The sequence below is a fragment of the Haliotis cracherodii genome, unplaced genomic scaffold (genome assembly GCF_022045235.1).
Source record: "Haliotis cracherodii isolate W230 unplaced genomic scaffold, xgHalCrac1.p SCAF_7, whole genome shotgun sequence".
Lineage (NCBI taxonomy): Eukaryota > Metazoa > Mollusca > Gastropoda > Lepetellida > Haliotidae > Haliotis > Haliotis cracherodii.
In genome coordinates this window covers 508,186-534,270 of record NW_027266330.1, presented here as the reverse complement: position 1 = coordinate 534,270, position 26,085 = coordinate 508,186, and the positions used below count along the sequence as shown (strand labels likewise).

The following is a 26,085-nucleotide window of genomic DNA, read 5'->3' as shown; positions in this document are numbered from 1 at the left end:
GAAACAGACCATAGAGTCTGTACAAAGAAACCTACCCTGTGGGTGACACGGGAGTGAGTCCACGCACCAAGTAGCCCGACAGCAAACTCGTATAGTAAACCTATATAAGGGATAATACATTGATCAAGGGCTACCATTATACTAAGTGAAACATATATACATAATAGTGACCACCACAATGAAAGTCTACAATTTTATCAACAATACAGGATTCATGATATATCAATGTTACACCATACAGTAAACATTTACAAAACAATAATTTCTAGCCAGCATATTGACCAGATTAAACATAGAAAACAAACCATACGCACATTCATACAGGTTAAATGGTAGATTGTATATATACTTACACTAGGTTGATCATGAACATATTTATACCTATTTTATATATGATTTATATTAGACTTTAATTTACAATTTATATAACAACTAAAATGTATACTAACTAACCTTTGAGTTGTGCAAAAAATCAAGCAGGTGTACAATCCTCATTCAGTGATAGTGTGACTGGTTAGTAACATGGCGGATGACATGTATATTTGAAAACAGGACCAATCAAGTGAGAAGCTTGGCCTGGGCTATTGTTAAAACACCAAAGACAATGACATGAAAATAGACCAACCCAAATACCCTTATAACCAAAATGTGACCAGCCCTGTGACACAGAATTGTGCAGTAAACATAAAAGCAAGAGACAGACGGACTGACAACTAATTTCAACTTGTATATATATAAACCAATCGTCGTCTGCCGGATACCTAAAACGTGAAATAAGATTAAAATGATTAATTATACATTTATGTACACGACATAACTTAGCTAAATAAATCCCTGTTACACTTACAGCATGGAACTCACAATTGAGGGACTTTATGCCCATTCAATCCAGTATTGAAACACCAATTTTTGTTATGGGACGCAAAAAGGCAAAATACAATAGACAGAAAATGATAATTTTATTGGAATTCATCCATTAGAAATCGGGGGCACAGGTGGCCGAGTCGTCTAATACGCCGCAATTCACTGTGCAGAGTTTCGTCCCTTGGGCGCGCCAGAAACCTATGATTGTGGGTTCGAATTCCGGTTCGCTCAAATTATCTTTCTAGGTTTGTTAGCTCCATACCCGTGCTCGTGGGTTTCACCGAAGTGGTAAACGTCTGAGACCTGCATCACTTCGGGCTTTCCTCCCACATTAAGCTGACACGCCGTGATATAACTGGCATACTGTTAAAAGCGGCGTTAAACCCAGCTCACTCTCTCGCTCACTAGTATTGTACACACACAACATTTTCAACAGTAAAGACCACGACGTATGTTGAGAACGCTCCTCATATGTGACCTGCCACTGCCACACTCCCCCTGCAAACGTATGACCGTTGGAGAGCGCCATTCGTTCAATGGCGTCAAGACGTAGGTCTTCTCATCATTGTGTGTGCCATTAGGTCTGTCTCAAGCCGTGATATATTTCCACAACAGTGTCTTGTATAGTGTTTATACATGATACACAGAACTACGTAGAGTGTGGGCGGCGTTAGTGAAAGGAGTGTGACGTTGATTTGATCTATGACGGCATCATGATTTCAGCTAGCAACACGATCATTAACCCACTAGGACTGCTCCAGACAAATACGAGTAAGTACTACCCACATATTGTAATATCAAGAGCCAGAGTGTCACGCAATTAGCCAAGTGCCTCTACAAGTACAGACATTTACATGCACAAATGTCAAACAAAGATTCAGTAACATCTTTCACCTCTAGCGATGGAGCATAAACTTGTATGTAACTATTTTCCGCCTTTTAATCATTGCAACACCTCCATCAAGCCTCACACATTTATCATTGTGGTCGTCTTATGCTCGGTACTTCCACCCAGAACGTTTAATAGATAATTATCACGATTGCGATATGCTTAAACACATGGCACAATTTCTGGACATTTTGCTTTCGAGTATGGCTGATATTTAATTTATCGCCTTTCATACAGGATTATGTCATTAAACAGCGATATCCAAGCTATAAGACGGCACCTGTATATAATCGACTTTGGAACAGACAATCAGAAGACTTGTTTTTAAAATTTTAGAATGGTTTAAGTTGTACATGATATCTTATCACAAAGGACACATTGCTTGGCACCTATGATATGTATTAATTAACAGAACACCTTAGCGATATACCATACAGCACAAGTTATACCACTTATCCACATTAACCAGTGCCCATTAATCGTCAACCACGGTAAGTTAAAGTAATACGTTAATATGTGACACTAACGGAATATAGTGCAGCGTATTTCACTTACATCAACTGCTAATGTCTCCATTATGAAATAGAGCCACAAGTCTGTTTACCTCACCGTAATATTCCTGGAATATTTGATTAGATCAGGAAGGTTATACACTGGCACAGGTGAAGACCGACAAAAACAAGTATCCCTGACACAGACATTATCGCAACATTGTCACAATATAACGTGTGTTACTGTTAGTCATACCACACAATCGCTGCATAGCTATTTTCATGAGCATGCAGTAATTTCTGAGCATTGTGCGTAAAAATACATTTTTAATATGATAGCCCTGTTTAAAGTGTGATCAGAATTGTGTGCCCAACATTTAGACACCACTGGTGCGATCATATACAAAATAGTTCTTCTTCATAATGGGTTTGTGACGGGAAACATATTGGCTGCATATCTAATAACAAAATGGTACACGCAGATATAATTGAGGACAAAATTAACATTTTACCACGGCGCCTTGTTAAATATCGAATCCCAATTCTGAATTATGTTCGAATATTATTCTGCTTCGTGGATCTTTTCATGTTCATACGGTTCAGTCTATAGTTTTCCCTGTTCATCTATGTACCAGGAAATATATTATATTTACCAGATAATAACATGCAATGCATCCATTAAACTAGTTTTAGGACAAACGAAAGTGATCAATATTTGATTATCGTCATGTGTTTCATCAGCAGTTATGGCAAACGCTCATCTCATGGTCTTTGGCAACACAATAATGAATAACCTATTTTCTTGGAGTGCTCTGAGCCTAAGTGGCGTGCTCTGAGTCTAGGCTCAAACCGCTAGAGTGATTTCGGCCCACGAGGTGGAGTGCTCTGAGCCAAAGTGGCGTGCTCTGAGTCTAGGCTCAAACCGCTAGAGTGATTTGAGCTGGGGATTGAGTTGAGCCTTCTACACAGCTTCGAATCATTGCATCCACGGGAAAAGGGGGCGAGCCTTCTTGTAGATTACGGAAAGATGCGAATCGTCTAAACTCCCTTATATAATATCGACAGAAGGGGAGATGGTGGGAAGACACCGGTGATGATCGCAGCAGAGTGATGAAGTTACTTAAACGTAGAGGAGCTGACTTGTCGGTAGTTGATGAAAGCAATGACAACGTCCTCCATGTGGCCTGTAGTGGGGGACATCTAGAAACTATCAGGTATGTTCTCTCGCTGTCCATTGTAAACATAAACAGTCGTGGTAGGGGCGGCAGGACACCGGTGATGATGGCAGCAGAGAAGGGACACAGAGACGTGGTGGACGTCAACAGTAGAGGAAGGTGGAGCAGGACACCGGTGATGATGGCAGCAGAGAAGGGACACAGAGACGTGGTGGACGTCAACAGTAGAGGAAGGTGGAGCAGGACACCGGTGATGATGGCAGCAGAGAAGGGACACAGAGACGTGGTGGACGTCAACAGTAGAGGAAGGTGGAGCAGGACACCGGTGATGATGGCAGCAGAGAAGGGACACAGAGACGTGGTGGACGTCAACAGTAGAGGAAGGTGGAGCAGGACACCGGTGATGATGGCAGCAGAGAAGGGACACAGAGACGTGGTGGACGTCAACAGTAGAGGAAGGTGGAGCAGGACACCGGTGATGATGGCAGCAGAGAAGGGACACAGAGACGTGGTGGACGTCAACAGTAGAGGAAGGTGGAGCAGGACACCGGTGATGATGGCAGCAGAGAAGGGACACAGAGACGTGGTGGACGTCAACAGTAGAGGAAGGTGGAGCAGGACACCGGTGATGATGGCAGCAGAGAAGGGACACAGAGACGTGGTGGACGTCAACAGTAGAGGAAGGTGGAGCAGGACACCGGTGATGATGGCAGCAGAGAAGGGACACAGAGACGTGGTGGACGTCAACAGTAGAGGAAGGTGGAGCAGGACACCGGTGATGAGGGCAGCAGAGAAGGGACATAGAGACGTGGTGGACGTCAACAGTAGAGGAAGGTGGAGCAGGACACCGGTGATGATGGCAGCAGAGAAGGGACACAGAGACGTGGTGGATCTCCTTGTGAGTGAAGGGGCTGATGTGTCACTGGTGGACGGGGACGGTAACAACATCCTTCACTTCGCCTGTATAGGAGGAGATGTGGAAACGGTGAAGTGTGTGCTGTCTCTGAACCTGTTGGACGTCAACAGTAGAGGAAGGTGGAGCAGGACACCGGTGGTGAGGGCAGCAGAGAAGGGACACAGAGAAGTGGTGGAGCTCCTTGTGAATTCAGAAGCTGACATGACACAGGTTGATGATGGTGGTAACAACAGCCTCCATGTGGCTTGTCTTGGTGGACATGTGGATGTAGTCAGGTATCTCCTCTCATCTTCTGGTGTTGATATTAACATTAGAGGAGAACACAACAGAACACCCGTGATGGCGGCAGCATGGCATGGTCATACACAAGAGAGGGCATATAGAAGTGTTGAAGCTACTTGTCAGTGAACGAGCTGATCTGTCACTGGTGGATGGGCATGGTAACGCTGTCCTTCGTGCGTCCTGTCCTGGAGGGCATGTCGAGATAGTGAAGTACGTCCTGTCCTGGAGGGCAAATCGAGATGATGAAGTACGTCCTTTCACTTAAGCCTGGTGATATCAGAGTTCAGGGTCACAAAGGGAGAACACCACTGTTGATTGCAACACAAGGGCATAGACAGGCTGTGAAGTTTCTGGCTGACAAAGGAGCTTATAAGACAGCTGTGGATGGTAAGAGTGACAATGTCCTCCACCTTGCCTGTGCAGGAGCACATGAGGACACGGTCAAGTATGTCCTCAAAAGAAACTTCGTCGACATCAATGCCAGAAACAATGATGGTTCCACAGCAGCAATGGTAGCACACAGGAGGGGCTTCATGTCAATCTGTGGAGGTCTTGCTTGGCCAGACTGTCAGGGGAAACAGCAGCAATGGTAGCACACAGGAGGAGCTACAGGTCAATCTGTGGAGGTCTTGCTTGCCCAGACTGTCAGGGGAAACAGCAGCAATGGTAGCCCACAGGAGGGGCTACAGGTCAATCTGTGGAGGTCTTGCTTGCTCAGACTGTCAGGGGAAACAGCAGCAATGGTAGCACACAGGAGGGGATACATGTCAATCTGTGGAGGTCTTGCTTGGCCAGACTGTCAGGGGAAACAGCAGCAATGGTAGCACACAGGAGGGGCTACAGGTCAATCTGTGGAGGTCTTGCTTGGCCAGACTGTCAGGGGAAACAGCAGCAATGGTAGCACACAGGAGGGGCTACAGGTCAATCTGTGGAGGTCTTGCTTGCTCAGACTGTCAGGGGAAACAGCAGCAATGGTAGCACACAGGAGGGGATACATGTCAATCTGTGGAGGTCTTGCTTGCTCAGACTGTCAGGGGAAACAGCAGCAATGGTAGCACACAGGAGGGGATACATGTCAATCTGTGGAGGTCTTGCTTGGCCAGACTGTCAGGGGAAACAGCAGCAATGGTAGCACACAGGAGGGGCTACAGGTCAATCTGTGGAGGTCTTGCTTGCTCAGACTGTCAGGGGAAATAGCTTTTACTTTTGATGTGTCACTCTACCACCTGACGGCACCGGCTGCTTGAAACTGAGTATTACTGTGATATAAAATTTGCTTACTCTGACAGCTTTAATACTTAATAGACTGTATGGCTGCAATACTAATTATGTTATAAAACTACGTTTCCATTAAGTTTTGGTATGATGCATACTTTGTAATCATAACACTTTTAATGTAAGATTATCATGTATGAGATAGATATAAGTGTATTTCATTGATGGAATCCGACTGTATCATAAGAACGTGCTTATGAATCACTATCAAATGGAGATAAAGCAGACATATTGACATAATAAAGACATCACTAATGACTGCAACTATTTTACATTCGCACACATGGGAACAATAACCTTGTGAGATATGAAAACGTGAAGAGCGATGAATATAAGTGATCATTATCCATAAGGTTCAACTTGGACGATATCGTTGGCGAGGCAGAGATTTCGTTTTGAGTTTCTGCAAAACCAAAGATATTTGAGTCTAAATGTACTTTTTGTGCCGGTGTAAAGTCTGAAAGTATATAAATCTACCCCCGGGGGTATACTCTGGGAGTTCCCAGAATCTATCCCGGGGTATAACCTGGGAGCTCCCAGAATCTACCCCTGGTTATAACCGGCCAGGCCATTTAATGTGTTTCCGAAAGGGGCGAAAGTGGTGTGTGCAACCCAAGAGGGGGCTTTAGGGGTTGCTTATACAGAATTTGGGAATTTTGAGATTTGGAATAGATGCCGATGGGGTTGGGGAGGAGAACTAAGGGAGCTGGGTATGGTGGATGTTTGTTTGTTTATGTGATTTTGATTTGGTAGATTATTTTGTTTTTAGATGCGTTTTATTAGTTCCGTTTTGATTAGGAATACGCCTAAGGCCTTGGAGTTTTCTAGTTTATTTTGTGGGTTTAGTATTGCTTCTAGAGTGAGAGCCTTGTTTAGATTGAGGGTGGTTTGTAATGCGGTTCGATGTGTTAGGTAGTGTGTGCAGTGGATGAGTGCGTGTTCTGGGGTTTCTAGTTGTTTGCAGTGTGGGCAGTTACCTGTAGTGTGTTTTTTTAATTTTTTTTAGGTGGTTATTTAGGTTGGTGTGTCCTGTTTGGAGTTTAGTGATTACTCTGTCTATCTTTTTTATGCATGGAGAATTTTTGGTTTGGTTAGTGGTTTGCTGAGTACTTTTTTGATTTGGCTATTTGAGTTTAGATATAGGTTATGCCATTGTTTGGTGTTTTTTTGCTTGTTTACACTTTTAATATCTGATTTTGAGATGGGTAAGTTTAAGTTTATTTCTTGGATTTTGAGGGATAGTTTAAGTGCCTATATCGGCATTTTCATTACCGTATATTCCTACGTGGGCGGGTATCCACAAGAAGGTTATTTGTTTGCCTGCATTAGTTAGGTCGTTGGAGCTTTTAAGTATTTGATTTATTAATTTTGGTCTGTTTTTGGTATTTTTGTTTTGGAGGGCTTGCAGTCCCCTTAGGGAGTCGGTAAGTATTAGGATTTTTTTTGTGGTTTTTGGATTCTTGATACTGGAGGGCAGTCTTGATCTCTCCTGGTCAATTGCTGTAACAACATTAGCATCTTATTAAGTTTACATAAATGCATATTCAGTACACATCTAATTAGTTTTAAAACATGCACTTCCTGTTAATCTATATTGAGAAGACAAAGGTGGGAGCACAAGAATATATCCCCTGGGGTTAGATTCTGGGAAAGGGGGTTAGATTCTGCGATATGAATGTTTTAAAACTAATTAGATGTGTACTGAATAGGCATTTGATGACAATGTCGTTACAGCAATTGACCAGGAGAGATCAAGACTGAGTTAGTTGCATCCCCATAAAGAAAACTTCAAGTAAATTCATGAAATAAAAATGTTTAAATCAAATAGGGCTGCAGTAGATTCTTGAAACTCCTAGATTATAGTTATAACCCAGGGTAGATTCTGGGAGGAGCTCCCAGATTATACCCCGGGGTAGATTCTGGGAACTCCCAGATTATACCCCCTGGGGGTAGATTCTGGGAAAGGGGGGTAGATTCTGGAAAGTCCCCAAAATCTACCCCTGGGTAGATTCTGGGAGCTCCCAGAACCTACGCGGGTATACTCTGAAAGGGGGTAGATTTTGGCACCTTACACCGGGCTAAAGCATACATTTTTTTCCGATAAAATGCCTTGTTTTCACCTGGGAAGTCGTCCCCATGTTCTCCTTGTCACCCATGATCTCCTTGTCACCCATGATCTCCTTGTCCCCTATGATCTCCTTGTCCCCCATGATCTCCTTGTCCCCTATGATCTCCTTGTCCCCCATGATCTCCCTGTCCCCTATGATCTCCTTGTCACCTATGATCTCCCTGGCCCCCATGTTCTCCTTGTCACCCATGATCAATTTGTCTCCCATAATCTCCTTGTCACCCATGATCTCCTTGTCACCTATGATCTCCCTGGCCCCCATGTTCTCCCTGTCCCCCATGATCTCCTTGTCACCCATGGTCTCCTTGTCACCCATGATCTCTTTGTCTCCCATGATCTCCTTGTCACCCATGATCTCCATGGCCCCCATGTTCTCCTTGTCCTCTATGATCTTGTCACCCATGATCTCCTTGTCCCCCATGATCTCCTTGTCACCCATGATCTCCTTGTCACCAATGTTTTCCTTGTCCCCCATGATCACCATGTCCCCCATGATCTCCTTGTCACCTATGATCTCCTTGTCCCCCATGATCTCCCTGTCCCCTATGATCTCCTTGTCACCTATGATCTCCTTGTCACCTATGATCTCCCTGGCCCCCATGTTCTCCTTGTCACCCATGATCTCCTTGTCTCCCATGATCTCCTTGTCACCCATGATCTCCTTGTCACCTATGATCTCCTTGTCCCCCATGATCTTCTTGTCACCCATGATCTCCTTGTCACGTGCACCCATGATCTCCTTGTCACCCATCATCTCCTTGTCACCCATGTTCTCCTTGTCCCCCCTGATCTCCCTGGCCCCTATGTTCTCCTTGTCACTCATGATCTCCTTGCACCCCATGATGTCCCTGTCACCCATGATCTCCTTGTCACCCATGATCTCCTTGTCACCCATGTTCTCCTTGTCGCCTATGATCTCCCTGTCACCCATGATCTTCTTGTCATCCATGTTCTCCTTGTCCCCCATGATCTCCCTGGCCCCCATGTTCTCCTTGTCACTCATGATCTCCATGTCCCCCATGATCTTCTTTCACCCATGTTCTCCTTGTCCCCCATGATCTCCTTGTCACCCATGATTTCTTTGTCACCCATGATCTTCTTGTCACCCATGTTCTCCTTGTTCCCCATGATCTCCTTGTCACCCATGATCTCCTTGTCACCCATGTTCTCCTTGTCCCCCATGATTTCCCTGGCCCCCATGATCTCCTTGTCCCCCATTATCTCCTTGTCACCCATGTTCTCTTTGTCACCAATGTTCTCCTTGTCACCCATGTTCTCCTTGTTCCCCATGATCTCCATGTCCCCCATGATCTTCTTGTCACCCATATTCTCCTTGTTCCCCATGATCTCCTTGTCCCCCATGTTCTCCTTGTCACCCATGTTCTCCTTGTCGCCTATGATCTCCCTGTCATCCATGATCTTCTTGTCATCCATGTTCTCCTTGTCCCCCATGATCTCCCTGGCCCCCATGTTCTCCTTGTCACTCATGATCTCCATGTCCCCCATGATCTTCTTTCACCCATGTTCTCCTTGTCCCCCATGATCTCCTTGTCACCCATGATCTCTTTGTCACCCATGATCTTCTTGTCACCCATGTTCTCCTTGTTCCCCATGATCTCCTTGTCACCCATGATCTTCTTGTCCCCCATGATCTCCCTGGCCCCCATGATCTCCTTGTCACCCATGATCTCCTTGTCCCCCATGATCTCCCTGGCCCCCATGATCTCCTTGTCCCCCATGTTCTCCTTGTTCCCCATGATCTCCTTGTCACCCATGTTCTCCTTGTCCCCCATGATCTCCCTGGCCCCCATGATCTCCTTGTCCCCCATGATCTCCTTGTCACCCATGATCTCTTTGTCACCCATGTTCTCCTTGTCACCCATGTTCTCCTTGTTCCCCATGATCTCCATGTCCCCCATGATCTTCTTGTCACCCATGTTCTCCTTGTTCCCCATGATCTCCTTGTCCCCCATGATCTTCTTGTCACCCATGTTCTCCTTGTCACTCATGATTTCCTTGTCGCCCATGATCTCCTTGTCACCCATGTTCTCCTTGTCACCCATGTTCTCCTTGTCCCCCATGATCTTCTTGTCACCCATGTTCTCCTTGTCCCCCATGATCTTCTTGTCACCCATGTTCTCCTTGTCACCCATGTTCTCCTTGTCCCCCATGATCTCTTGTCACCCATGTTCTCCTTGTTCCCCATGATCTCCTTGTCCCCCATGATCTTCTTGTCACCCATGTTCTCCTTGTCACTCATGATTTCCTTGTCACCCATGATCTCCTTGTCACCCATGATCTTCTTGTCACCCATGTTCTCCTTGTTCCCCATGTTCTCCTTGTCACCCATGTTCTCCTTGTTCCCCATGTTCTCCTTGTCACTCATGATCTCCTTGTCACCCAAGTTCTCCTTGTCACCCATGTTCTCCTTGTCACTCATGATCTCCTTGTCACCCATGTTCTCCTTGTCACCCATGATCTCCTTGTCACCCATGTTCTCCTTGTCACCCATGATCTCCTTGTCACCCATGATCTTCTTGTCACCCAAGTTCTCCTTGTCACCCATGATCTCCTTGTCACCCATGTTCTCCTTGTCACCCATGATCTCCTTGTCACCCATGTTCTCCTTGTCACCCATGTTCTCCTTGTCACCCATGATCTTCTTGTCACCCAAGTTCTCCTTGTCACCCATGTTCTCCTTGTCACTCATGATCTCCTTGTCACCCATGTTCTCCTTGTCACCCATGATCTCCTTGTCACCCATGTTCTCCTTGTCACCCATGATCTCCTTGTCACCCATGATCTTCTTGTCACCCATGTTCTCCTTGTTCCCCATGTTCTCCTTGTCACTCATGATCTCCTTGTCACCCATGATCTTCTTGTCACCCATGTTCTCCTTGTCCCCCATGTTCTCCTTGTCACTCATGATCTCCTTGTCACCCATGTTCTCCTTGTCACCCATGATCTCCTTGTCACCCATGTTCTCCTTGTCACCCATGATCTCCTTGTCACCCATGATCTTCTTGTCACCCATGTTCTCCTTGTTCCCCATGTTCTCCTTGTCACTCATGATCTCCTTGTCACCCATGTTCTCCTTGTCCCCCATGATCTCCTTGTCACCCATGATCTTCTTGTCACCCATGTTCTCCTTGTCCCCCATGTTCTCCTTGTCACTCATGATCTCCTTGTCACCCATGTTCTCCTTGTCACCCATGATCTTCTTGTCACCCATGTTCTCCTTGTCACCCATGTTCTCCTTGTCACTCATGTTCTCCTTGTCCCCCATGATCTCCTTGTCACCCATGTTCTCCTTGTCACCCATGATCTCCTTGTCACCCATGTTCTCCTTGTTCCCCATGTTCTCCTTGTCACTCATGATCTCCTTGTCACCCATGTTCTCCTTGTCCCCCATGATCTCCTTGTCACCCATGATCTTCTTGTCACCCATGTTCTCCTTGTCCCCCATGTTCTCCTTGTCACTCATGATCTCCTTGTCACCCATGTTCTCCTTGTCACCCATGATCTTCTTGTCACCCATGTTCTCCTTGTCACCCATGTTCTCCTTGTCACTCATGTTCTCCTTGTCCCCCATGATCTCCTTGTCACCCATGTTCTCCTTGTCACCCATGATCTTCTTGTCACCCATGTTCTCCTTGTCACCCATGATCTCCTTGTCCCCCATGATCTTCTTGTCACCCATGTTCTCCTTGTTCCCCATGATCTCCTTGTCCCCCATGATCTTCTTGTCACCCATGTTCTCCTTGTCACTCATGATTTCCTTGTCGCCCATGATCTCTTTGTCACCCATGTTCTCCTTGTCACCCATGATCTTCTTGTCACCCATGTTCTCCTTGTCACTCATGATTTCCTTGTCGCCCATGATCTCCCTGGCCCCCATGTTCTCCTTGTCACTCATGATTTCCTTTTCGCCCATGATCACTTTGTCCCCCATGATCTCCTTGTCACCCATGATCACCATGTCACCCATGATCTCCTTGTGCCCCATGATCTCCTTGTACCCCATGATCTCCTTGTCACCCATGATCTCCTTGTCACCCATGATCTCCTTGTACCCCTTGATCTCCTTGTCACCCATGATCTCCTTGTCCCCCATGATCTCCTTGTTCCCCATGATTGTTTGGTTCCTTTGATCTATAGTTATATAACCAAGTCCTGACAAGTTGTTGATCACTTGTTTCATACTGGTACTGACATCTGTACCAAAACGCCGCATCCAAAGTATCTTCCATTTTGTCCGCCATCTGTTAGTGATAGTGATGAATTCATACAGTGATTCAAATTTATGCAACAGTGAACAATCTGGCTTCCAACACGAATCAAGTTAATGAAATTGTATTCCAATAAACTTCATCATCCAAAACTGGCTCCCCAAGGAGATATCGATATCGCTAGATTGAGCGATTTCTACACTGTAGATATCGCTGCAATGAAATTACATCACAATGCTTTGCAGACCATTGTGACATCACTGGTTACCATGACGTCACAATCAAATGACATCACTAATGGCGCTGCTACTGAAGCTGTTAGCAGTACTTTTTACACTGAAAACACTGCTTATTACTGTCTACAAATTGAAAAAGTTGGAAGAATGATGTTGGATGATAAATAAAATCTCACCCTCGTGAGATTCTCTATGTATCATTGAGGCAGTAAGTGTGTTTTTAGTCTCTGGTTGCATGTTGTTGCAGCATCAGGTAGATTAAAGTTTGTTGTCAACACAATGTGTCATTACATGAACAAACCAACTATTACCTGGCTTCAAATCCCAGCGTATTTAGTCAATTGTGACGTGGCAATTTGGACCATGACATCTATCAACAAAGTCAGCGAGCCTGACCACCCGATCCCGTTAGCAGATAACGAGGATCGGTAAGTCAGGCTCGCTGACTTGGTTGATGCACGTCATCGTATCATAATTGCGTGGATCTATGCTCATGATATCAATCACGCGCTTGTCTGGTCCAAACTCAATTATTTACAGACCGCCACAAACAACACACGAGCAACATAACCTACTCTATCCCCCACACACATAATCCAGCCACTACACAGACAGATAGGTGATTGGAATGAAGCTGATACCACAAAGAAACTATTGATACAGCGACATGCAGTGCTAGCAGAGTTACCTCCCCTCCACCATGTTTGAACGATGCTGGCTGCTGTGTCCTTGTCGCGCAGCAGCTCTTGAACTCATCTGACGTCATAACGTATGAATATGAACTGTTGAACATACACACGAATCATTTCATTATTTGTCCTGCGTGTCTGAAGTCAGTGTTAGTGTCAACTTGTCAACCAGTTCTTGCCAACACTGTGTTCACCGAGGAGGACGTCCTATATAAGTGCTTTGACATGTCGAAAGTCATCTGAATGTGGTCTTACAGCTAAATACGTCGTTTGACATGGAGCTAAACAAGTTACCACAGAAAGCGTTTGAAGCTTTGAGGTTCAGCTATGTCGATCAAATGTAGTTATGATAAAATCAGGAAAATATAGTCATGTCGACGTGCCCTGAACATGTTAGCTTCCTGGTTAACGCCGCAGTCAGCAGTATTCAAGCTATATGATCATGTTCTATAAATAACCGAGTCTGGACCAGACAATCGAATGATTGACATCATGAGCATCAATCCACGCAATTGGGATACACTGACATGCTTCAACCAAGTCAGCGAGCCTGACCACCCGATCCCGTTAGTCGCCTCTTACGACAAGCAGTTGCTGAAGATAAGTTCAGGCATGATCTTCGAGGAGACCTTGATGTGATCGAAGTGGGATTGAATACAACATGAGCTAAATGTAAACATTGAACCGCATCACTTCCAGCGAACATAACATCGCTGCAAAGAAATACAGAGACCACTGAACTATTTTAGATTTAATTCCCGTTTCTTGATATCTTATTACTCCCCCGTGCTCCCCCGTTAAAAAAAACAATACAACTTTATTAAACAGTATTTAATTACATCACATGCGGACAGGACTATTTTTTTCACTATTTGATCATTCAAATGGGTTTGTCGGTAGCACTGTGCAACAAGTCTCTGCAAAACTGCTCCCAGATGGATAATATACTCCAGACAGACACTGAATACAGCGGTACATGCGGAGCCACTGTGCATTCATCCCAAGACGCGGAGTAGCTAGGCCTGTTGACATGTTTTACTGGAATGAATTCAGATAACCAACACGACAAGTCGATCGTCTCTCGGGCTCCCATCACCTACAGTGAACCGGGTTTAAAGTAAGATGCAATTGTTTCTTACTTGGTGATGTTTGTGTATATCTTCCCTCCACAACAAATAGGGAGTCATTAAATATAAAATATGTTATGATCGGCCGTCAGAAGAAAGATCAACTTTGAATAATCATCCGCCAGAGATACATGCAATTCCTCGTTGCACGTGGATAGGGGATCACTCTTAATTTTGATACTTCAGTGAAAGGTGGTCAAATCGCTCTGAGCAGTTAGTATTGTTAATTGTCATTATTCACAATAACACGTAAGCTCTCCACTCTTTGGCCACCCTGCACGTACAAAATATGACGACTTCCAACAGCAAAACATCAGCAGAATGCAATGGCCACCCATGTGTTCTGACCTTACCCCATAGATCACAATGGCCATCCATGTGTCCTGACCTTACCCCATTAATCACAATGGCCATCCATGTGTCCTGACCTTACCCAATACATCACAATGGCCATCCATGTGTCCTGACCTTACCAAATACATCACAATGGCCATCCATGTGTCCTGACCTTACCCAATACATCACAATGGCCATCCATGTGTCCTGACCTTACCCAATACATAACAATGGACATCCATGAGTCCTGACCTTACCCCACAGAACACAATGGCCATCCATGTGTCCTGACCTTACCCCATAGATCACAATGACCATCCATGTGTCCTGACCTTACCCCATAGATCACAATGACCATCTATGTGTCCTGACCTTACCCAATAGATCACAATGGCCATCCATGTGTCTTGACCTTACCCCATAGATCACAATGACCATCCATGTGTCCTGACCTTACCCCACAGAACACAATGGCTATCCATGTGGCTTGACCTTACCCCACAGAACACAATGGCCATCCATGTGTCCTGACCTTACCCCACAGAACACAATAGCCATCCATGTGTCTTGACCTTACCCAATAGATCACAATGGCCATCCATGTGTCCTAACCTTACCCCATAGATCACAATGACCATCCATGTGTCTTGACCTTACCCCATAGATCACAATGGCCATCCATGTGTCCTGACCTTACCCCATAGATCACAATGACCATCCATGTGTCTTGACCTTACCCCATAGATCACAATGGCCATCCATGTGTCCTGACCTTACCCCACAGAACGAAATGGCCATCCATTTGTCCTGACCTTACCCAATAGATCACAATGGCCATCCATGTGTCTTGACCTTACCCAATAGATCACAACGACCATCCATGTGTCCTGACCTTACCCCACAGAACACAATGGCCATCCATGTGTCTTGACCTTACCCCACAGATCACAATGGCCATCCATGTGTCCTGACCTTACCCCATAGATCACAATGGCCATCCATGTGTCCTGACCTCACCCGATAGATCACAATGGCCATCCATTTGTCTTGACCTTACCCCATAGATCACAATGACCATCCATGTATCTTGACCTTACCCCATAGATCACAATGACCATCCATGTGTCCTGACCTTACCCAATACATCACAATGGCCATCCATGTGTCCTGACCTTACCCCATAGATCACAATGACCATCCATGTGTCTTGACCTTACCCAATAGATCACAATGGCCATCCATGTGTCCTAACCTTACCCCATAGATCACAATGACCATCCATGTGTCTTGACCTTACCCCATAGATCACAATGGCCATCCATGTGTCCTGACCTTACCCCATAGATCACAATGACCATCCATGTGTCTTGACCTTACCCCATAGATCACAATGACCACCCATGTGTCCTGACCTTACCCCACAGAACGAAATGGCCATCCATTTGTCCTGACCTTACCCCATAGATCACAATGGCCATCCATGTGTCTTGATCTTACCCAATAGATCACAATGACCATCCATGTGTCCTGACCTTACCCCACAGAACACAATGGCCATCCATGTGTCTTGACCTTACCCCACAGATCACAATGGCCATCCATGTGTCCTGACCTTACCCCATAGATCACAATGGCCATCCATGTGTCCTGACCTCACCCGATAGATCACAATGGCCATCCATGTGTCTTGACCTTACCCCATAGATCACAATGACCATCCATGTATCTTGACCTTACCCCATAGATCACAATGACCATCCATGTGTCCTGACCTTACCCAATACATCACAATGGCCATCCATGTGTCCTGACCTTACCCCATAGATCACAATGACCATCCATGTGTCTTGACCTTACCCAATAGATCACAATGGCCATCCATGTGTCCTGACCTTACCCCATAGATCACAATGGCCATCCATGTGTCCTGACCTCACCCGATAGATCACAATGACCATCCATTTGTCCTGACCTTACCCCATAGATCACAATGACCATCTATGTGTCCTGACCTTACCCAATAGATCACAATGGCCATCCATGTGTCCTGACCTTACCCCATAGATCACAATGGCCATCCATGTGTCCTGACCTTACCCAATAGATCACAATGGCCATCCATGTGTCTTGACCTTACCCCATAGATCACAATGGCCATCCATGTGTCCTGACCTTACCCAATAGGTCACAATGACCACCCATGTGTCTTGACCTTGCCCAATAGATCACAATGGCCATCCATGTGTGCTGACCTTAACCCAATACATCACAATGGCCATCCATGTGACTTGACCTTACCCAATAGATCACAATGGCCATCCATGTGTCTTGACCTTACCCAATAGATCACAATGGCCATCCATGAGTCCTGACCTCACCCCATAGATCACAATGACCATCCATGTGTCCTGACCTTACCCCATAGATCACAATGACCATCCATGTGTCCTGACCTCACCCCATAGAACACAATGGCCATTCATGTGTCCTGACCTTACCCAATACATCAAAATGGCCACCCATGTGTCCTGACCTCACCCCATAGATCACAATGGCCACCCATGTGTCTTGACCTTACCCAATAGATCACAATGGCCATCCATGTGTCCTGACCTTACCCCATAGATCACAATGGCCATCCATGTGTCCTGACCTCACCCGATAGATCACAATGACCATCCATTTGTCCTGACCTTACCCAATAGATCACAATGGCCATCCATGTGTCCTGACCTTACCCCATAGATCACAATGGCCATCCATGTGTCCTGACCCTACCCCATAGAACACAATGACCATCCATGTGTCTTGACCTTACCCCATAGATCATAATGACCATCCATGTGTCCTGACCTTACCCCATAGATCACAATGACCATCCATGTGTCCTGACCTTACCCAATAGATCACAATGGCCATCCATGTGTCCTGACCTTACCCCATAGATCACAATGACCATCCATGTGTCCTGACCTTACCCCATAGATCACAATGACCATCCATGTGTCCTGACCTTACCCCATAGATCACAATGGCCATCTATATGCCCTGACCTCACCCCATAGATCTCAATGGCCATCCATGTGTCCTGACCTTACCCCATAGATCACGTCTGGGACATGATCAGGAGACGTGAACGCCGACGTCAAAGGCCGCCCAATACGGCAACCGAACCGGACCAGGCGCTGCACATGTAGTGGACAAGACTCCCTCAAATTGCCATTGGGAGATTGATTCTGACCATGCCATCCCGTATGAAGGAATATTTGACAATCACATGGTCAAGTAATGGCAATCCGCACTTCAAGAGTAGAATCAAGTCTTCTCTCAGGTTGTACCTGGTGGTTATGTATGACTACGATACTAATGTGACCACGCTTGTTGTAAGAGGCGACTAACGTGATCGGCTGGTCAGACTGGCTGACTTGGTTGATGCATGTCATTGTATCCAAATTGCATGGATCGATGCTCATGATGCCCAGCACTGGGTTGTCTGGTCCTGACACGATTATTAACAGACAGCCGTCATATAGCTGGGATATTGCTGAGCGCGGCGAAAAACAAACTAATGCGACACTTTCTTCTCATTCAAATTGCCCAACAAGCTTAAACATTGCAGCAACTGGTAACTGAAGCGGATATGATGTTCTACTGTGTAGTTGTGTGGTACGCGCTATAAATACACTACGGTGTCCTGGTTCAGTGTCACGGAGTGAGCGACGGACGCTGTCCACACAGGGAAACAGAAACTACAGCTGTGGGGTCTTGTCCCCCGGGACCTGTCAGTGAGTAATGTTGAAGGATGTGTGTACAACGAGCGACCAACGGGTCACTGGATCTTATATTACGTCCTACGCACCCCTGCACGCATTTATAAAAGCATACTTTTGAACATACACACGCTCTAACACACTCCCTGACAATCTCTTCCACATATTCATACGCTTAATCTTCAACACCCTCATACCCAAATCTTGCACACATCCATACGCTTAATCTTTAACACCCTTATACCCAAATCTTGCACACAGACAAACACACAGACATTCTCATACACATACTCTCAAATGCATACACAGACACACACCCAGAGACAGACACACACACAGACATTCTCATACACATACTCTCAGATGCATTCACAGACACACACCCAGAGACAGACACACACACAGACATTCCCATACACAGACTGTCAGATGCATGCACAGACACACACCCAGAGGCAGACACACACACAGACATTCTCATACACAGACTCTCAGATGCATGCACAGACACACCCAGAGACAGACACACACAGGCACACACACATACACACACATATGCACACACAAACACGCACACAGGGAGACACAGACACACACAAAGACATTTGGTATCGACCCACTTCGTCTAAGTTTGACCTGAAAGATTGGTACACCTATAAGGCAATGTGTGTTTTCTATGGATGAGACCTCATCCTTGAAACAAGAGAGGAGGAGAGAGCTGTGTATATTCAAGCAAGCATCAAAAGATATCAATGATGATAATAATGATAAAACAGTTTCAATCTAAGTCTGTGAATAAAAGCAATATATGTTATACTGGAGTATTTACGTCAAGTGCACACAGAATCATTACACATCATCATATTTGTTTACTTGTTTTGGAGACTGTGTGATTAAGAATAATACAGATTTGGACAGCAGTCAGACAAGAGTGAGTGAGTGAGTTAAGTTTTAAGTCACATCGGCACTATTTCAGCCATATCGTGACTTGAGCAAGTCATGTATTTATATAATATATTAAATCCTGTCGTCGACGGACAGTATAACAACTAGCAAAATATCACAGATTCTAATTGTAAAACTAGTTTCAGAACAATAAAATAAGCAGATTATAACAAACGACACAATTTAAAAACGGGCTATAGATCGTCAGCAACTGAAGGCAGACCACCATACTGGGGACCATGGGGACTTACAGTACCTTTGCTACCTGCATGAACCCCAGCAGGATTTACATCATACCCTCAGCAACTGGCGATTGTTTGCAAAGTTAGCCACAAGTAAAAAGACAAATATTCTACGTTTAAAACACTAGTATCCAGAAATATTCTTTGAATGACATGGACTTACAATATCCTCTCAGGGGGACAATAGTTTTACACTACGTCAACCCCCTTTGAGGATACTGCCAGTAACAAACTCAGATATAATTTCGTTCTACTAATTCTTAAAAGGTCATTCATTTTAAACAATATATATCATCAAAATTTGTGAAACAATTCTATCTCTTTTAAAAACCCAATAACTAAATGAGAATTAATATTATAAAAAAGATCCTTGAGATATGATGATTTGAAATATTTATCCCTTGTGATGGCAAAATCAACACAGTCAAGCAACACATGCTTGACCGTGATTCTGTCATCACAAGGGATACAAAATGGAGGATCTTCACCTTTCAACAAATATTCGTGAGTGTATCTGCTATGGCCAATACGACATCGTCGTAAAATGACCTCCTCAAATCTGGTCTGACAACCCAAGTAGGTGTAACCGATAGTTGGTTTTATTGCATGTAATTTATTTGTACCTACTTGGGTGTCCCACTTCTTTTGCATAAGGTCTTTGATATAGCATCTAATTAAAGGTTTGTAGTCGCTGTATGGTAGAAGAAGTGGGGTCACAGATTTGTTTAGAGCTGCTTTTGCTGCAGCATCAGCCATAGAGTTACCCGTGATTCCAACATGACTGGGTAACCAGCAATAGACGATGTCGTATTGGCCAGTGGCAAGAGTATTGTGTAATTCTAAAATATCAAGAATGAGTGGATGACTTGAGTGGACATTTTTTAAAGCCTGTAGACATGACAAAGAATCAGAGAGGATGATGTAGTTTTTGCAGATATTTTGTGTCTGAATATATTCCAAAGCTGTTTGAATAGCCTTGGCCTCAGCAGTAAAGATAGAACAATTGTTTGGTAACCTGGAAGAAATAGTTTTTGACCCAACGATGGTAGCACTGGCAACTTTGCCACCATCCTTGGATCCATCAGTGAAAATGGAGCGGTGAGAATCGTACGTTGATCTCAACTGGATATATTCTTGCTGAAAGACCAACTGATTTGTGTCTGATTTTTAAAAATTAGTGAGTGTGATGTCTACAACGGGGTGGACTAGTTGCCAAGGAGGTGTAGAGAGTAAACGGTATGGTGCAACAAAATCAAGGTCAATTTTTGCTGCTATAATATGAGGTTTTATTCTAATCCCTAACGGAGGAACAAGCTTCGGTTTTGTATGGAATAAGTCCTCGTAGGGAGGATTAAATATGCAATCATAGGCTGGATTGGACGGATTTGATTTTAATTTTGAGATATATTGTAAAGCAAGTTTTAAACAGCGTTGTTTTAATGAAGGTTCATCAGCCTCCACATAGAGACTGTCAACAGGAGAGGTCCTGAAAGCTCCAAGACAGAGCCTCAAGCCCTGGTGATGAATTGAGTCCAGTTTTTGTAAGTTACTTTGACAGGCTCCACCATAAATGATGGAGCCATAGTCTAATTTTGAGCGGATCAAAGATCTGTAGAAATGGAGAAGGGTTGTCTGATCCCCGCCCCACTTAGAGTTAGGGACGACTTTCAATAAGTCTAATGCTTTCAGGCACTTTGCCTTGAGATATTTTATATGTGGCAAGAATGTCAGGTGGCGGTCAAAAATAAGCCCCAAGAACTTGGTCTCCTCAACTACCTTAATGGGTGTGTCAGATAGAAATAGTTCTGGGTCCTTGTGCTGTCTATATTTCCTGCAGAAGTGGATACAATTAGTTTTTGTTTTAGAAAATTTAAAGCCGTTAGCAAGCGACCATTTCTGGATTTTATTGAGACACAACTGCAATTGTCTCTCAATAGTGTTCATGTTTTTCCCGCGACAAGAAATGTTAAAATCGTCCACAAATAACGACCCATCAACTGAATCATTCAAAACTTTTGACAGACTGTTTATCTTGATACTAAATAATGTTACGGACAAAATACTGCCTTGTGGGACACCCTGATCCTGAGTATAATGGTCAGACAGGGTTGAACCCACTCGGACTTGAAATTGTCTGTCTGTTAAAAACTGTGATATAAAATGAGGCAAACGGCCTCTCAAACCAAAATCATGTAAATCCTTTAGAATGCCGTGCTTCCCAGTAGTATCATAGGCCTTTTCAAGATAAAAAAAGACTGACACTACATGCTGTTTGTTTACAATAGCATTTTTCACAAAGGATTCTAAGCGTACTAAATGGTCGATAGTACTTCGATTTTTTCGGAAACCACATTGTATATTTGTAATGAGATTATTGGTTTCCAGATACCAAATTAATCTATTATTCACCATTCGTTCCATGGTTTTACACACGCAACTTGTTAAGCATATAGGTCTATAGTTAGAGGGATCAGTATGATCCTGGCCAGGCTTTGGTATTGGAACTACAATGGCATTATGCCATGGAGGAAAATTCCCAGATGTCCATATTTGATCAAATATATCTAAAAGTGTCTCAAGACATGATTCAGGTAAATGTTTTAAAAGCTGATAATGTATATTGTCAGCTCCCGTTGCTGTGTCATGAGCTTGCCCAAGGGCGGTGTGTAGCTCATGTAATGAGAAGACTTCATTATAGTCTTCACCATTATCAGAAGTGAAATTTACTTTGATCTTTTCCTGTTGTTTCTTAATTTTTTGAAACTCCGGGACATAATTTGATGTTGAAGAATGTTTTGCCAACGTTTCTCCAAGCCTATTTGCAATGTCAGTTTTATCCGTTAATAACGTGTCATCATCCTTAAGATGATGAACATAAGATTTTGAGCCTTTGCCTTTTATTTTCTGATCCATGTTCCACACCTTGGACATGGGCGTACGGGAATTTATTTTGGAGACATAGTTCCTCCAAGATTGACACTTATTCTGTTTAAAAGCACGTCGTGCCTTGGCATTTGTAATTTTAACTCTATTCAAATTATGGACTGTAGGATGTCGGCAAAAATATTTTTCTGCTTTCTTCCTACACTTTCTGGCCTGTTGGCAGTCATTAGTAAACCATGGTTTACGAATATGGGAATTCGCAGAGGACTTAGGAATGGTTTGGTCAGCAATGTCATTCAGTAAATCCGAAAACAACTGTATCGGATCTGGAATATTCTGGAAAATATCATGTTTTATTTTGTCAGTACACAGTACCTCATATAAGGACCAATTAGCCTTGGCAAAGTTCCACCTACATGATGGTGGCTCATCAGTAGGATTAACAGTTTTAAGTATAATGGGAAAATGATCACTCCCGCAGAGGTCATCATGGACTGACCATGCAAATTCATTATACAAGTTTGAGTCTGTGAGTGACAGATCGAGGGCAGAATACGAGCCCGTGGCTGGATGTAAATATGTGGCAGAATCATCATTAAATATACACAGGTTGTTGTCAGAAATAAATTCCTCAATGACTTTTCCTTTAGAACTTGTATTTGCACTTCCCCAAAGCGGGTTGTGTCCGTTCAGATCACCCATGATGATACAGGGCTTTGGGAGCTGGTCATATAGATTTTGAAGATCAGACTTTCGAAGATCAGAAGAAGGAGGGATATACAAAGAGCACAGCGTAAAAGCAATGTGCAGAGTCAGACGAACAGCAACAGTTTGAAGATTGGTATGTAGAGGGACAGGACTATGTATTATTCCCTGTCGCACCAAAATAGTAGAACCTCCCGTTGCTTTATCTCCTGGAGGAGAAAATGAATGATAGTCATTGTACTTTCGTAAGGTGAACTGATCTGTAGTTTTCAGGAATGTTTCCTGAAGACACAATGCTGACGGTTGAAAATCCTGTATTAATAATTGTATCTCATTAAAATTATGCCTAAGTCCTCTGCAATTCCACTGGATTATGATGGACAATTGAGTCATGGTGGCTCAATTGGAGATCGCTCTCGTGAATGTGAGGAGGAACTACTCCTCCGCCTGTCTTGTGAGGACAGAGTAACCTCCATGTCCAGAGGCCCAAATGAATTCTGTAAAGGAACCTCTGAAAGTGAAGGGACGATCGGTGCTTGTTTTCTATTCAATTTCTTTTTCCCTTTTTTTGACTGAGTTACTGGTTCTGTCATAGACGTTTGAGAATGTTTCTCAGGCTGAATCTCAGTCTGAGATCCTGAACTAGATTGAGTGGCAGGAATAGGTCGATGGATTTGAACAGTAGCAACAGGTTCTTCTGACTTGACCCATGTCAAGTCAGTCTGACACGAAATGGATGATGTTGCTGCTGGGCGGGATACTGCAGCAGAGTAAGAAATAGTAGATTGAGTTGTTGTCTGCTCTTTGATGAGTTTTTTTGCATCCACGTAGGAGATGTTACTTTCACATTTTAGTTTCATGATTTTAGATTCCATTTGCCACACGGGGCAAGATTTAGATGAAGCAACATGTGAGCCAGAACAGTTAGCACATTTCAAATCATGATTACAGTCAGTGCTCTCATGATTGTCACCACAACGATGACATATCACAGAGTTATGACAAGATTTGGAACCATGACCGAAATGTTGGCACTTGTAGCATCGGAGCGGATTGGGGACATACACATCCACTCCGATGTGGAAATAACCAGCTTTAATTGACTGGAGAAGAGAAGTACGGGCAAACGTCATGAGATAAGTATTTTTTTTTGTGACGACACCATCTTTCTTTATCGTGAAAGCTTTAACCGCAGTAAGAGCCTGGTCTGCCAACTCCGTAGCGATTTCTTCTTCAGACATGTCGGACAGACAACGAGCCCTGTCACGAATTTCCTCAACAAGAATCTAATGTTCTGTGCACAGACACAGCAACCTCAATATTGGCAAATGTAGAGATAGATAAAAGATTGAGAGATTGCTGTCTCCGTGCACACTCCACAAGAAGCGAACCACTACGGAGACGGGTGACGTTCTTGTCTTCACCGCAAATCCCGGATACAGCCTTAGAAACAGCAAAAGGATTCAATTTGATGGGTAGGTTATCAGTAGCCTCAATCACCAGGAATTTAGCCCAGGAATCAATATTTTGAGAACGATTTCCAGCTGAAATTTCAATTTTCTCAAGACGTCTCCTTTTTTCATTACGAGATGAACCAGATTGTGGGAGAGCCATGTTGAAAAGGAAAAGATTCAGCACTCCTGTTCCCCACCCGCCATCGAGTGTCAACAAGGACAGTGTCATATTGCACCAGAGATCCACGATGCAAACACCAGGGATACAGGGATGGTATACTCCAGCAAATATGACGTGAATAGCTATATTTATCTACCAGATGTAGTGCCAGGAAGGTTCAGTCCATGACAAGAAACTGGAGACATACAGAATACAGAGGTCAACATCACCAGATTGGCCCATGAGCCACTGCCTTCTGGCGTAAGACTCTAGGCAATTTATTCAATCCAAAATGGAGAATTCACACAAGTTATTCACGGCCAAGACCAAAATATACATCAAAATACAACGTAGTTGTACATACACAATATTACGCACAGGGCTTGGCATGACCAGCCGATTGATAAGACCGGGCCCATCTTACCACCCGTCTAGGCGAAGTAAGGGTCAAAGTAGTGTGTTGGGCAAAGGAACACAGTTCCAGGAACCAGTGCCCTCAACTACCAGACTCCCGTCTTCCGCCGACACAGGGACGCAACCCACGGCAAACAGGTTGCCCATTTTAGTCGCCTCATATGACCAGCAATGGGGGGCTGTGGAAATATTCTGCCCCGGTTCAACACGGGGGACGAGCTATTAGTGCTACCCAGCACTCACCACGAGGAGGTTGCTCTTCACGAGTGCCCAGTCAGACAAGAACAAGAAGGTAAGAAGTGTCAGTGAACTAAGGTGAGAAGAACACTTTGAGGATACATACATTTGTTCGAGCTTTATGTAACGTTGCCAAAAGGAATACAGGTTGTTTCGTGTGTGGTATCTCATGATGGTAAGTTCTCTGTGGTAGAAGGCGTAGCTGCCATTACACAACCGGTACACGTGGCCTGGTTGTCACAGATTCCATAGAGTGGTAGGTAAATGTCGAGGGATCTGTCAAGCAGATATTGTACAAGAGTTTCGTCATCTGCTCTGTGGTGAGTGCAATGCAACTCCAGAGGGAGATGAAATGATAACTTTGTCCAGAACTGGACTTGCGTGCTCCTAGGAGAGTAACATTGTGTCAGAACAAGGCTTGACGAGATCATGATACACCTGGCCACAGAGGTCACATCTTGTCTCCGCATCTTGAGGCACACCCGCCCACAATTGTGCACAGAATGCATACGGCTTGATATGCTATCTTTTTTTAGCTAGCAATGTTTGTCATATTCGAGTATGTACGGTAAATGCGCACAGAGTCAGTGTACAAAGTATGCAACATTTATTAGAGTAATTACGGTAAGAATAACCTT

At 44.3% G+C, this 26,085-nt stretch overlaps 4 protein-coding genes and 1 pseudogene across 4 annotated transcripts; 1 reads left to right on the top strand and 4 right to left on the bottom strand.

Annotated features, from left to right (window-relative positions):
• Positions 1–3,525: 3,525 nt before the first annotated feature.
• Positions 3,526–4,743, top strand: LOC139447873 (ankyrin repeat domain-containing protein 50-like). The gene has a single exon (XM_071229349.1). It carries the CDS (start codon positions 3,526–3,528, stop codon positions 4,741–4,743), a length of 1,218 nt encoding a protein of 405 aa, XP_071085450.1.
• A 718-nt stretch (positions 4,744–5,461) lies between these two features.
• LOC139447872 (uro-adherence factor A-like) lies at positions 5,462–9,023 on the bottom strand. The gene is made up of 2 exons (XM_071229348.1): positions 8,013–9,023; positions 5,462–5,644 (listed from the first exon to the last, which is right to left on the bottom strand). Exons 1-2 carry the CDS (start codon positions 9,021–9,023, stop codon positions 5,462–5,464), a joined length of 1,194 nt encoding a protein of 397 aa, XP_071085449.1.
• On the bottom strand, positions 9,020–9,508 carry LOC139447870 (otolin-1-like). The gene has a single exon (XM_071229347.1). It carries the CDS (start codon positions 9,506–9,508, stop codon positions 9,020–9,022), a length of 489 nt encoding a protein of 162 aa, XP_071085448.1.
• On the bottom strand, positions 9,505–10,874 carry LOC139447868 (uro-adherence factor A-like). The gene is made up of 2 exons (XM_071229345.1): positions 10,259–10,874; positions 9,505–10,196 (listed from the first exon to the last, which is right to left on the bottom strand). Exons 1-2 carry the CDS (start codon positions 10,872–10,874, stop codon positions 9,505–9,507), a joined length of 1,308 nt encoding a protein of 435 aa, XP_071085446.1.
• LOC139447866 (cerebellar degeneration-related antigen 1-like) lies at positions 10,871–12,152 on the bottom strand (annotated as a pseudogene).
• Positions 12,153–26,085: the final 13,933 nt, after the last annotated feature.